This window comes from Panulirus ornatus, chromosome 19, assembly GCF_036320965.1.
Source record: "Panulirus ornatus isolate Po-2019 chromosome 19, ASM3632096v1, whole genome shotgun sequence".
NCBI lineage: Eukaryota > Metazoa > Arthropoda > Malacostraca > Decapoda > Palinuridae > Panulirus > Panulirus ornatus.
Window position 1 is genome coordinate 17,803,513 of NC_092242.1, and position 15,164 is coordinate 17,818,676.

At 45.5% G+C, this 15,164-nt stretch overlaps 1 protein-coding gene across 2 annotated transcripts in view; it reads right to left on the minus strand.

Moving 5' to 3' along the window:
- The window catches only part of LOC139755421 (two pore potassium channel protein sup-9-like), an 872,258-nt gene that overhangs the window by 609,919 nt on the left and 247,175 nt on the right, over positions 1-15,164 (minus strand). The window contains exons 1-2 of one of the 2 annotated variants that reach the window (XM_071673714.1): positions 12,220-12,296; positions 2,987-4,518 (exon numbers count right to left, since the gene is read on the minus strand). In XM_071673714.1, coding sequence (XP_071529815.1) covers positions 2,987-3,113 — 127 coding nt within the window. In that variant the 5' untranslated portion in view covers positions 3,114-4,518; positions 12,220-12,296. Of the gene's footprint in view, positions 1-2,986; positions 4,519-12,219; positions 12,297-15,164 lie in introns of those variants that run through there. The other variant, XM_071673713.1, reaches the window with a different exon arrangement.

Consider the following 15,164-nt stretch of genomic DNA (forward strand, 5'->3'; position numbering starts at 1 on the left):
GAAGGGAGAGAATTTCAGAGCTTCTTTCTTCCAGGAAAAGAATTACCATAACGGTCAATCCTCAAATGACCAGTTTCCACACACAAATGATGGGATACAGTAGCCAGACGCGTGCCAGGGATCATAACCCGGATGTTAAGGACACATTCGTACAGCTCACGAGAGCAGCGGCCGAAACAATACCTGTAGAAAAGGAAAAGGAAAGCTACACCACCGCGGAGAGAGAGAGAGAGAGAGAGAGAGAGAGAGAGAGAGAGAGAGAGAGAGAGAGAGAGAGAGAGAGAGAGAGAGAGAGAGAGAGAGAGAGAGATGGTTAGAGAAATGATACCTGGAGAACAACTAAGACGGTGGCTTTTGATTCCACGTTGGCTCTTAGAGGAAAGATGTGCAGTGAGGCGAACAAATCCACCTGTAGATATGAAACAACTGCTGACAAGAAACATGATTCCGGCACCTATACAACATCCTAGACTTTTGAGAAGCATAATTTGTTGTTAATTCCGTAGGATTTCCATGGTAGGGTCGAGGGTCGAGAGATCTAGCCGTGCCCAACATGTTTATGTGTCTGCACAGTTGAATGGCGATATTTTGAAAGTTAGGAGGGAAACGAAGTGACATCCAGAAAGAGACACCACTAACAGTGCAAATGGTGAGTTCCGAATCATAATGCACACATTAGTGTGCTGGGGGATTCCATTTCCACATCCCGTGTCCACAGGTGTCCAGGGCGCGGGTCGTGTCCAGCGCTGATGAAGAGGGGGAAGGGGGGACATGGAATCTACCAGTGTTTCCCCCTGGAACCCACCACTTAAGCCTCTGCTACCACAGTTTCCCTGTACCACTTACACTCCGATTCTTTACCGCATGGGTTTTTGAAATGTACGCAAGCAGTAATTTCCATAACTTCAAGCACGCCCTCTTGCAGTGATAAAGGTTTTGGAGGAATTCCTCCTCTTATATACACACAACTGAGACTATTACAGCTTACTTTATTGGCCGTATTTGCGGCTGCAGTTGCCAGGTGGTGTGGTGTTCTGGTCGGACTACTTTAATCCGGCCTGAGCTCCGTAAAATTCCCTAATGCTGTGACTATCTCTTGTTTACGTTGCCCGAAACAAGGTTGATTTGGTTGGCTATCTCGCCTTTAGGCCTATCGACACGCTAGAGGTTACTAAGACCGACAAAATGCTTTATGTCCACCAGGAGCAAAGAAATAAGATGTCTGGAACCCTTCTTCTGGTGCTGAAATTGAAAACCTTTTGGTGCTGAAAATGAAAACCTTCTTTTGGTGCTGAAAAGGAAAACCTTCTGGTGCTGAATATGAACACCTTCTGGTGCTGAAAATGAAAACCTTTTGGTGCTGAAAACGAACACCTTCTGGTGCTGAAAATGAACACCTTCTAGTGCTGAAAATAATTCGACGACTATCCACACTTATGGCCCTTGACTCAAACATGAACACTCACGGTAGAAAAAGAAAAATAAGCTACGTATGGGAGTACCTTAGGAGTTTTTTAAGTAGAAACTCTGAAATTTATCTATCTGTGAGTAAGATATATCTTGATCCAGATATTCACGATATTTCAAATAAATAAAATAATGAAGGAAAAGTCAGAGGCTACTGTTTCAAAGGGAAAGTCGGTCAGATTGTAAGATAAGCCTGCATGGCGAAGACTTGGAAGTTGTTGATGAGTCTGAATGTTAAGAGGAGAGTTTAGTAAGAAAGGTAGCGGGGAAGCGGAAACTGGAAACAGTAATGCTAAAAAAAAAAATGGGGATGCACTGAACATTTTGACGAATGGGAAATAAAAGGAATTGAGCGTTGATTATGCAAGAAATCTTTGATAAAGGACTGCTAGCCCCTATACGAAGGTCTGGCGGTGAAACGTGTATGTATATAGCAGAAAGTAAGTCACAAAAATACGAGCAGCGTAGGTGACTGATTCGAAAAATGTGATTTGGTATTAGGTAGACAGATAGAATGAAGATGTGATGAGGTCATGTAAGGTGAAAAAGTCAATAGAAACATCTGTTAGAACGAGAGGCTGGCTCTGAGCCACATCAGCTGCCGGGTCTACTAAGGACGTCACCATCAGGCTCCACATCCGTCGACCAGATTGTCGTTAACACCTTCTTCAGAAGATAAAGATAACCCTATGACCCCCATACACTCTCACAATGCACGTGGCCTATGACCAGACGTGTTAATGCGAATAGTTTAGCTCAATTTCCTCATACGAGTTACGCCGCCAGGAATGATGATGGAATATGATTTTGCAGTGTAACAGTCCAGCACGATTCGACCTATCGCTTCAGTTTGTTTGACTTTCCTATTTGGGGTTTTGTTGTGGTACCGAACACTGGATAGGCTTTGATAGGAAGGCACGCTAACGAGAAGTTGAGACATGGTTAGGTTCATAACCTGTTTATAAAAATACTTATGCTATACATAGATCATGTTAACACAGGAAATATATATATTACTTTTGTCAAAATCTACAGTACGTTGTATGGTAGAGAAAGATGGAAATTCACTATATTCTGCACACTCCGAGATCAAATCAAAAGAGCAAATATAAAGTTGTGCAAAAGCATTATAGTGAAGTGATGATGACCAGGAGAGGAACCAGCTATACACCAGTAGCGGAGAACTGCTGACAGACCAGCCATTCACCAATGGCTGGGAAAAGGACAGGACACAGCTACTCCAGGATGATACAGAAGAGGAACCAAGTACTTACCAGTAGAAACAGAGGAGGAACCAGGTACTCACCAACAGAAACAGAGGAGGAACCAGGTACTCACCAACAGAAACAGAGGAGGAACCAGATACTCACCAACAGAAACAGAGGAGGAACCAGATACTCACCAACAGAAACAGAGGAAGCACCAGGTACTTACCGGCAGAAACAAAGGAGGAACCAGGTACTCTCCAACAGAAACAGAGGAGGACCTAGCAGAAACAGAGGAGGAACCAGGTACTCACCCCTGATGAATTCAAACTTCTTCCTCTCGTGCTCGGACTCGAGGGCGTCAAACACCGCAGCTCCCACTAGCAGGTATGTGAAGGTGCACACGATAAGGGAGACCGTACGAACGTTTTGTTTCTTCATCTCACCCTCTGCGCATGCGCGGGGTCAGCCTCTTGAGGTCAGCGTCCGAGACGACCTCACGCATCGTGTACCCGTGCGCAGCTCAGACACCTTCGTCAGGTTCAGCAGCACACGACAGTTTCGTTTCCAAGTTTCTGAAGGACAGTGGAGGTAGTACGAGGCTAGGTCGAATATACGTTGTAGATGACCAAAGTCTTATATCTATATATATATATATATATATCTATATATGTACATATATATACATATACATATATATATATTTGTGTACTGTAGAAGTCTATAGCGGGATGACCGAACACCTGTGGGAGTCAGATGGCCAGCGAGATGCGCCAGGACCCCTGGAGAACGAAGCTGACGACGACGACGACGAGAGTGGCGGTGGTGGTGCTAGCGCTGGAGCCGGGCCCCGGCCATGGCCTCTCCGCTGCTGCCCGCGCCTCTTCTTCTTCTCTTTGCCTTGAAGTTGTATTTGGCACGATGTAGTTTTTTCATCATCTCACCGTCCGAGTCCACATGCTCTCATAATCGGGCCAGAGGTAAGGACAGGACCGAGTACCCTGGTGAGTGGGTCGTCTCCATGGCGGCGGCTGTGGGGAGAGGCATTGGCCCCAGCGGTGGCGGCACGGCACTGAGCACGCATATAGATACTCTCTTTTCCTCACCTCAAGTCGATGGGTAAGTCCAGCCAAGGGAGTACGGCGCAATATATAGCAATGCACTAGATCATTATCTATGTAAGGAACTCGTACGGGAACTCAAAAACCATTAAAACAATTTAAAAATATATATATCAACACACAAGTAACGATTCTGATGTTTTCTCTACAACATCGCACTGCTAATACTAACTGACTCCAAGATATATATAGATATATATTTAATTATTTACATATATATATGTATAATTCACGTAATTGCCTTTGCCTTTGCTTTTTTTTCCTAGGCCAGGTACGAACAGGTACAAATCACAGAGGTTCAACAAATTGCATCAGCACACAGTAGAATCTTGGTCCCAATTCCTACGCAACCTCAAGAGCTGACTTGCCCCTCGCAAGAGCTCACGTCGGAGGCCGTCCCACGTAGCGTAACACTATATCACAGCAGAGAAACAAACGAGGGAGTGGAGCGAATTAGAATATGAACTCCGTGTGGGGGATAAAAGTCGAGGGAACAAGTTTTCCACAAGGGAGAGAAAGACTGAAAAGAACAACGTATTGCGAGTCCATTCAGGAGCTCTTGCGATACTGAGGAGGTGCTCGTGGCGGTAAGTCTTATTGTTGTGGGCAGCACTTGTGGCTGGTTGGTGGTGGTGTGTCAGCCGACCAGGGGCCGGCCTGCCTGCCTGCCGAGGGTCTCCCTGCTACAGTCTGCTGCTCCGGCCGCAATGGCGCTGCGTCCCACGCTGTGAGAGAAAAAAAAAAAAACATTTTAATGTGCGCACACAGTCTGAAAAGTCATGACTTTGTAGCAGTGCTTGACAAAATATAAACTCTCTCTCTCTCTCTCTCTCTCTCTCTCTCTCTCTCTCTCTCTCTCTCTCTCTCTCTCTCTCAAAACGAAATAGTTTGAAATGAAATTTCAGCAAACGAAGAAAATAATCTTACAGTTCCTCTCTGTAAGTGTCTACTTTCTTAAACTAACAGTTTTCCATCATACTATACAGTACAGTGCACAGTAACAATGTCAGGTATCCGGGCATCACTCTACCAAATGACACGACAGTAACTTCCCACATTCTGTTCCCGATAGTCACCCCTTCGACGACCCTCAATCAGAGTCATCCCCTCGACGACCCTCTTCCATAGTAGAGTTACCTCCTCAAGGACCCTCCACTGGGAGAGTCATTTCCTGGACGACCATCCACTATATAGCCACGTACTGCGGACATCTCCACTGGGTAACACACATAGAAAAGAAAACGGAATTCAGAGGCAGCTATTACAGATAGGTGGAGTAGTGGGTTTTAGACCTTATCTCTGTCGCAGTTTCGCAGTTCTGAGGACAGTAGGAAACTCATTTCCTCATGAAACTTGAGGGTGAAATGCACCCTTCAGTGAGCAAATGTTCTTGTGCTACATAATATGAACTAAATCAAAAAGCATATGGTACTGACAATAATGAACCAAAAGAAAAAACATAATACATCAGTGTGGACTGAATCATCGAAAAGGTGTACTGTAAAACCGAACTAAGCTGTTGCAAGTCTGGACGATCCTATATGTACTGGCATGGAGTCTAGACGAACCTACGATTATATGTACCAGCATGAGTCTGGACGGTCTTAGTATCGCGAGCGTGGAGTCTGAACCACCCCATATATACCAGTAAGGAGTATAGAGGATCGTATTAGCACTGGGACAAGGTGTACACAGAACCAGCAATGAAGGTGAAGCTTGGACCTTCATGTAAGCATCATACGAACAATAAATAACCAGACTAACCAATCAACAACAACGTCGCCCCCATCCTTGGGAAATTTAACTGTAGTCCCATCCACTCTAACATTGCAACACTTTATCTTACGCTAGGTTTTCACTACCTCCTTTCTTTTCACCAAAGGCAAGATTCTCACCCCGTATGCCACTCCGTCCAAAGCATACCACATCCACCAACGTATAATCTGACATATTCAGCAGTCCTTCCAAATGTTCAATCCATCTCTTTTTTACCTTTGCATATATGGATCTAGAGAGTGTGGTAGGGTTGACAAGGAAAACTTGTGGAGGATGCTACAGATAAATGGGGTATTTGGAAATGTATAAGATGCAGCGAGGAATGGAGGAGGGCGAGTTGTTCCACGTGAGAGTGGGTCTACATCAAGGTTGTGTTATGTCAGCATGGCTATTCAATCTGTTTATGGCTGGGGTGTTAAGGGAAGTCAATGCGAGGTGTTTGGATAAAGAGGTGGGTTTACAAAATAATGGGGGTGAGGTTCAGGAAGGTGAGTCAGTTCTGGTGGCAGATTCGAGTAAGACGCTGCAAAAGCTGGTGTTTTAATTTGGGAGAGTGTGCGAAAAGAGGAAATTGAAACTTAATGTCAATGAATAAAGGTTATAACAGAGTTTATCAGGGGAAAGACAGGTTGGTTTGAGTGTGCGTTTGAAAAGAGAGAGCCCGGAGGAAGTTGAGTGCTTTAAACATGCGGAAGTGAACATAGCAGCGAATGAAACCATGGAATCATATTTTCCTCTGTTCTCCCTTCTCTCCCCCCATCATTCACTCCTTCTCCCTCCTTTTTCTCTCCATCATCCCCACTTCACGTTTTCTTATTGGGTTACTTGAAGGGAAAAGAAGAGGCTGGACAAGAAAGGTAAAATGCAGATACAGATGACACTTGTAAAACGTACAGCTGTGTGTGTGTGTGTGTGTAGTTTGCCTTATCTGGTATTCTAGGGAATGGGATTTAATGAATTTGTTTGTTGATTAAAAAGACGTAGCTATGTAGGCTAAGATCCATTCTTTTAGTGTAACAGTGGATGACTGCAGCCTCTCTTAGAGCTCTGAGGATCTGTGGAAGCTACGTGTGTTCCATGCCTGTGCTGCTATCGAGGTCTTTGATAAGTCTGTAGTTTGTGTCTTCGTTGTCTCCTAAGTTCTAACATACTATTCGTAGATGTTCGTAATATGTTCGGTGCGTAGGGATTTCTCGTTGGTAATGAATTCGTAGGACCACATTGTGTACTCTCCATATCATCAGCATATGTGCTTTGGAGGCAGATTGGGAACTGCGAAATACCTAGCTTAATCTAGGGAGGATTACCGCCTTCACCAAATGTAATTTTTGCCTTTTCGAGAGGTGGCAGAATCTGTGTGGGCCTCTCAATGAAACTTCACATAGTGCATCTCTCTCTCTCGTTCATACGGTCGCCATCAAACCCCATGGTGTTAAGTGTGTGGCCTAGTAATTAACAGTTCTTCTGATCCTGTGTCCTATTTCCATCTGTTACTATGTCGCTACCTTTCAAACACGGCTGAAAACTTGTTTATGTTTGTTTAGTTATTCCAGCCTCTATCGTAGCTGCTGAACCTAGATGTACTCGACCTGCACAGAGTTCGTATGTTTAGACAGTGTGGTGCTGGAGACTACAATTTGCGTGGCATCGTCTGCATGAAAGATCTCCATGTCCATGTCCCCTGCCGGAGAGGGTAATCTGTTGTGTAGGAGGCTATAGATAACGTGGGTGACAGGTTGCTTCCTTGTGGGACCCCGCTTGGTAATGGAAATTCTGGTGATGCTGCGGAGTTTATGGTTATTGCGGTGGTATGCTGGTCGCATGGTAATCTCTCAGTGATTTCTAGCATGCCCAGCTGTAACGATCTATAGTGGAGGCCGTCTGTCCACATTTTGCCAATGGTTTTGTTTAAGTCCCTCTGTATAATTCTGCGGTTCATGACGAGGCTTCCGGCGATTCCTGTATCTTCTGCAAGGATCGAGACTGCACGGGCGGGTGTATCTATCTGCCCTTCAATTCCAAAAGCCATATCGATGGTGGCTGTAGAGGCTGTTGTCCTCTTGGTGTCACCTCAATCTGAGGTTATGTATACCTCCAAATATTTTCCCTGGTACTTCTAAGAGGGAGATATGGTCGATACACATTGTTTTTAAGCTATACCTGCGATTCGTGGTCTTGGTAATTTCATGCTCTTGATTCCTTAATAATCAGGAAACGAGAAATATATCATTGCGTGAGCAGGGCGTTGTAGGTGTTAACAAGGTAGCGAAGTGCCTACTAATTCGTTTTATTCATCTATTTCTCTCTATCCCGGTGGCGCATCTTTCTATTTCAGAATAGCTGTCCGTCGGTCCATAGTGCGTATAGCCTCACTGAGAGACAGCTGTCGGGGGACAGTCAGGCTGGGTGTTTGGTCTAGTACGGAGCTGCCTTGTTGCAGATATCGATTTAATTTCTTTCAGGTGGAATTTACACACACACACACACACACACACACACACACACACACACACACACACACACACACACTTCCATGTGATTCTGAATCCGTGCCCTACACCACAGTCATTCCCTTATGTTTCATGACAGACCTCCAGGTATTCCATGCGTTATGTATAATCCCTGTAGTCCCAGAAGTCCTCGTCCGAATGGTTTGGTTTCTCTTGTAAATTTTCTTGTGGCAGGACGACGGTCGTCTTTCCCCTCTGTGTTTACTCCGTTTCTGCCATCTCCATTAGCGTCCGTTGGAGATCTTTACACTGTTGATGCAGGCCATATACCAGCCCATCACTGTAAGCGTAAGGTAAAGTGTGGTTAAAGCGGGTGTTTGGTCTCTATCATCCCCAATGTCGGAGGAGAATATTGGCGGTGGGGTATTATTTTGTACGTGATGTGTGGAGGCATCACTGTTTACTCTGCTTCTTCTACCACGTGTCGAATGTCTTGTCTGTCTCTTGTGAGTTCTTCCCTTCTGGATCTCGTGTTGTGGAGGTTAAAGTCAATGACTTCCCTAAACCGGTCCAAGTTTGCTCTGCCAGTGTGTGTCAGGGACAAGAGTTGATACGTTGACTATAATGAGTGTATGACTGCCACAGATGGGTTCGCCCTCCCTCTTTCTCTTCCTTGTTCATGATCAACTCCCTCCTCTCCATGCTCTCTTCCTTTCCATCGTTTTTGACTCCTTTCCCATTGCCATGCTATAGTCATAACAAAAAAAAAAATGATTAGCACCAGTGATTACGGCATCCAGCAGCTTCAGACCTTCCAGCCCATCTTCCCTGTCGGGTCCTCATGTTTGTCTCACTTCCCGCCTTTACTCAACCATTTCTCTCTCTCTCTCTCTCTCTCTCTCTCTCTCTCTCTCTCTCTCTCTCTCTCTCTCTCTCTCTCTCTCTCTCTCTCGCATTTCCCTCAAGAAAGTGAAAAATCATTTGTACTCCATCAATCTCCTCTGCACCACTAGGATCATTTGCCTCCAGAAGAGAGGTCTGCAGCTCTCGACCCCTCTCCTTCTGTCTCCCTTCCCTCATCCATCTCCATCACCTCATACTCCCTCTTCCTCACACAGTTTCCCACTTTCCGCCCCTTCGTCCCCCTCTTCACAGCTCCCTTCTCCCAGAGAAAGCAGACTCCCTCTAACCTGTCCAGCCCTCCCTTACCCTCAGGGACTGGAGCCAAAGCCAGTGTGTTCGTGACCCTGATATAGTGCGTGGCTGGGTAGCTGGTGAGACGTGTGGCTCTAGGGTTGAGGCACGTGACTGTGGGGTTTAAGTACGTGGTTGGCTGGGTGTGTGGTTGTTGGGTTGAAGCACATAGTTGGCTGAGTGTGTGTTGTGAGGTTGAGGCACGTGGTTGGCTAGAAATGTGGCAGTGGGGTTGAGGCACGTGGTTGGCTGGGTGGCTACATCATTGTGCTGCTGTGGCCCATGGTTGTGATGGTGTGGCTAGGGCTTGGGTCCGTGGTTGAGGCTAGGGCTGGGGCCCGTGGCTGTGATGGTGTGGCTAAGGCTGAGGCCGGTGGTTGTGGTGGTGTGGCTAGGCTGGGGCCCGTGGTTGTGGTTAGGACTGGGCCCGTGGCTGTGATGGTGTGGCTAAGGCTGGGGCCGGTGGTTGTGGTGGTGTGGCTGGGGCTGAGGCCCGTGGTTGTGATGGTGTGGCTAGGGCTGAGGCCCGTGGTCAGGAAGGAATGAGTGTTGTGTGGGTAGGTCCAGCTGTGTCGACACACGAGTAAAGACTTACTGTTTGGCTTAACGATGACTGCAAGTGACCACACACTCACATACTCTCCTCCCCTAATACACCTTGATCACTGATCGTCCCACACACACACACACACATACACACACACACACGTATATACAACTGATAGCCACGTACACATACACGCCCAAACACATACACCATAAACCCATATACTCACACACATATACCCCAAGAGATGTACACTTACAGACACCTCACACGAACACACACATACACTCGCACGTACATACATACACCATGCACATACGTACCACAAGCGCTTACACTCCCACGCACGCATATGTCCCCCACACACAAATACACCACACACAAACACATAATACGCCACACACTTACACCACACACATGCATCCACCGCACACGACATATACATACACCGCACACGACATATACATACACTACACATATACATACACCACACATATACATACATCACACATACATAAACCGCACTCATACATACAACACACAAACACATCCCACACACATACATACATACATACAACACACATATACATACACCACACACATATACATACACCACACACATACAAACGCCACACATACATACACCACACACGTACATACACCACACATATTCATACACCACACATATGCATACACCACACATACATAAACCGCAATCATACATACAACACATATATACATATACCACTCATATATACAACACACATATACATACACCACACACATACATACACCACACATATATATACACCACACATATACAGACACCACACATATACATACACCGCAATCATACATACAACACACATATACATACACCACTCACACATACAACACACACATACACACACCACACACATACATGCACCACACACATACATACGCCACATACATACACACCCCACACACATACATACACCGCACACATACATACACCACACACACACACATGCACCACGCACATACATACACCACACGCATACATACACCACACACATACATACACCACACAAACACATACATACACCACACAAACACATACATACACCACATACATAAATACACAACACACATACATACACCACACACAGACATACACCTCACAAACACATACATACACCACACGCATACACCACTTATACATACACCACACACACATACATGCACCACACAAACACATACATACACAACACACATACACCACATAAACACATACATACACCACACACATACATGCACCACACACATATATACACCACACACATACATACACTACAAACATGCATACACCACACACATACACCACACACTTACATACACCACACATATGCATACATCACACACATACACTACACACGTACATACACCCCACACATACATACACTACACACATACATACACCACACACATACATACATACATCACACACTATCATACACCACACACTTACATACACCACACACATACATGCACCACCCACATACATACATACATACATCACACACATACACCACACACTTACATACAACACACACATACATACATCACACATACATACACCACACATACTTACATCACACACATACACCACACACATAAATACACCACACACATACACACACCACACACGCAAACATACACCACACACATACTTACACCACACACATACATACACAACACACACATACATACACCACACACACTTACATACTCCAACACTTACATACACCTCACACATACATACACCATATACTTACATATAACACACACATACACACCCCACAGACATATGAACAACCACGCTCATACATAAATGACCCTGCCAACTTTAACTCAAGCATATGTACACAAATGATTACCATCCCCTACACAGTAGACCCTCGTCTTCCATACAGAAACAACCATTATCACCCTAACACACACACACACACACACTCACACACACACACACACACACACACACACACACACACACATAATTACTGACCGAGAGCCAGCACTAGCCCGCCCTGGATAGGGCTGGTATGGGTTCGAATCCATGGCGAGGCATCCGGCCCACACCCAACCCAGGTGTTCATCCATCCTTTGGGGCTGATCGATAAATGGGCATTGGGCTTAGGCTGATGTGTGTGTGTGTGTGTGTGTGTGTGTGTGTGTGTATGTGTGTGTGCGTACACAACGGAGGAGAGACAAGGTACACACACATATATATATATATAAGGTCAAGCGACGGAGAGACACGTATGTAAGACTTCTCCCCGCAACACACAAATATAAATCACGCTTCCCGCCTTACACACACACACACACACACACACACACACACACACACACACACACACACACACATACACACACACACACAGCGGCAGCGTCCACCGAGGCCGTAGGCGGCTTACCGTAACCCTCCTCCTGAAGGTGGTGGCTCTGTTGTCCCTGCGGGGGTACGCGGACACTCATGCCAGGCCGTACTCTGCCAGAAGTCCTCCCTCCCTCCCACACCCACGTCCTCACGCTCCTGCAGGCCAATCCCAACTGCCGCCGCCGCCGGAGGCCGCCCAGGTGACTGCCTCATCCCCCGGGCCGCCCCGGCCGCCTCGGGCTACGCTACTCAGGTCTGAGGGCTCGGGCCAGCCTATCCGCACCCAGCTGGTGCCAGGCGGCCTTGTCTAGTGACGCACCAAAAAAACTCACACACTAAAAAGAACTACATGTATCAACATGGTCCCTAACACACACACACACACACACACACACACACACACACACACATATAGGCCCGTTAGGGTTCTAATCGTGGGGGGCGGGGGTTGTCAGCCCACGGTCAACCCAAGTGTTGCCCTCCCCTCAGAACTGGTCGATAAATGGATACCTGGTTTAGGCTGAGGTGTGTGTGTGTGTGTGTATACGTGTGTACACACATGTGAGCAAAGACATGGTACATACACAGGGTTATAGACTGGGCAACGCGAGTGTAAAACACCTCTCTCCCTATAACACAATCAGCAGGCACCAATACCCTCCTGCCTAGAAACACAAGCACAAATGTACCGCACTCCCCAAACACCTAGCGAACACCCAACACCCGAGTCTTTCAGCGACTCACATCTCAGCCACCCCTTCCACCTACGCACACGAGAATCGTCAATGTTTCTCGTGTATTGATAATGTGTATAGGAGGGATACCCTGCCTCTAAAGTCTTAGAAGGCACTCATCATCCACTGAACCCACACGGAATCCGGATTCAGTGAGCACAAATAAAGATGAATCATTAAGACGTATGCTAATTCTTGATTCGGGAGGCTGAGCTAAAAGGAATATCATACATCATTATTTACTATGGAGCCAGACATCCGTGTTTGTGGAGATGGTCGAACCAGGGGACGCCCACCGTCCATGCAATTACCTTCTTATCCTTTTCGTATTTTTTGACAGTAAAAAAAGAAAAGAAATCATTGTCTTTCACGACTGAAAAACAGGAAACAAACATGGAAAAAATTCTGTTAATATTCGTTTCATTCCCCCAGCTACAAAATTTTCATCTTCACAGACTATCTGAAGGTCTTGATTTTATAGTTATTCATCTGTGTTGCCGTATGTAATTGTGCCTTCACGAGTAAACACCGATATAGCACAACAACTGAGCAATACGACATCATTTTCTTTGCACTTGATAGTCCATGACACCATATGGATTTTAGTTACATGTTACGAGTTTTCGCGACAGTCTTAAAGCCTGACAAAAATCAGAGAAAAGAGACGGAGTTTCTCTGAGTTATCACTGCCCAGGTTACTTTAACAAGAAGAAACACGTAAAACACAAAAGTTTTGAAATCAGAGGAAAATCAATTATTTACACCTTTCTCACATTTACAAGTAAGAATGACCACATTTACTTGTGTAAATCTTAAACGAGTCATGAAGAAGCCTTCCTGAGTGACTCAAAGACACCACACGAGAGCTTTCATGAGTCCCTCTCCCGAATAAGGTTCCTTTAAGGACGAGTGTCGTGTGCCTGGAGGAATCCTCAGGTCCCGTCATCCTTCTGGCCCATCCCTCTGCCTATATCAGTTTTCTGCAACACAATAGATCGTGGTCGAGGAGGATGACGTGGTAGGGACAGCCTTCTAATTCTTTTTAACTATATCAGATCCTCTCGAGCTCAGAGAACCGTGAGATAATTTAATCATAGGGTCATAGTCTTCAAACTCCTTCTACCCACAACACCTAACCAAGTTACCATTCTGACGCCTAGTTTCTATACACTTATGATTCCCTGAGTGACCGAGAACAATTAACTTTTCTAACGTAAGTTAAGTGTGAAAATGAAACAAGAGAGATGCGACCCTGGCCTCCCTACAATTGAAACGTGCCAAGAATCTCTATAGATAAAGAGTTCTTAGTGAACAAGGTAAACGCAGTCTTTATCTAAGAGAAGGAGAACACTATACAAATGCTTCTGTCAGCTATGGAACATTAAATCATTCGTCAGTCTTGACGGAAAGTACTCAGAGTTATCTAAAAAAACAAAATACTCTGATATCTTTTGTTTCACTCGTGATTTCCTAAATGTGAGTTAATCATCTCAGTTACCTCAGAGTTCTGGGTGATTAACAAACAAGAGTCCAGACGGGTTCTGCCTGTACGTCCTAGCCTTGTCTCTCTAGACTGGCAGAATGCCCGAGGGTGAACGCTGTGCCCTCTGCTGTCTTATGCTGTCTTGGACTGAATTAACATCAAAGAGCCGAACACTGGAGCAGAAAAGTGGGACGCGCGTCGCTAACAAAAATATTTAGCCGAAGAGAACAAGGCTTTATGTTTCCAGACAGATTCCAAGGCACAAGATGATGATAACTTGACAAAAGCAGGGTTTCCTTAAAAGCAGCGTGATCCAGGAGCACAAGAGACGATCAAAGACAAGTCGTACAGAACACGACACAACAGGATATCTAAAGCAAACCTCCATCATCTCCACACCTAGACTCGCAGACAACACTGCAGCGTGAGTGTCTCTGTTACCTAGTGAGGGTACGAAGACTTACAACTCCTGAAGACGATAAGAGTTGTCCCTGGGTACTGTTGAACATGATCCTCCTTCCTTCGTTTTTACAACCAGATGTATGAGAGAGATCATCATATTAACGAGAGAGTTACCTCACATTGTATGATTTACCTCACACTGTAATTAGAGTTGTCCCTTACTGGATAAGGAGTTACCTCATACTGTATGAAGGAGTTACCTCACACTGTATAAAAGAGTTACCTCATACTATATGAGAGTTACCTCATACTTTATGAGAATTACCTCATACTTTATGAGAGTTACCTCATACTGTATGACGG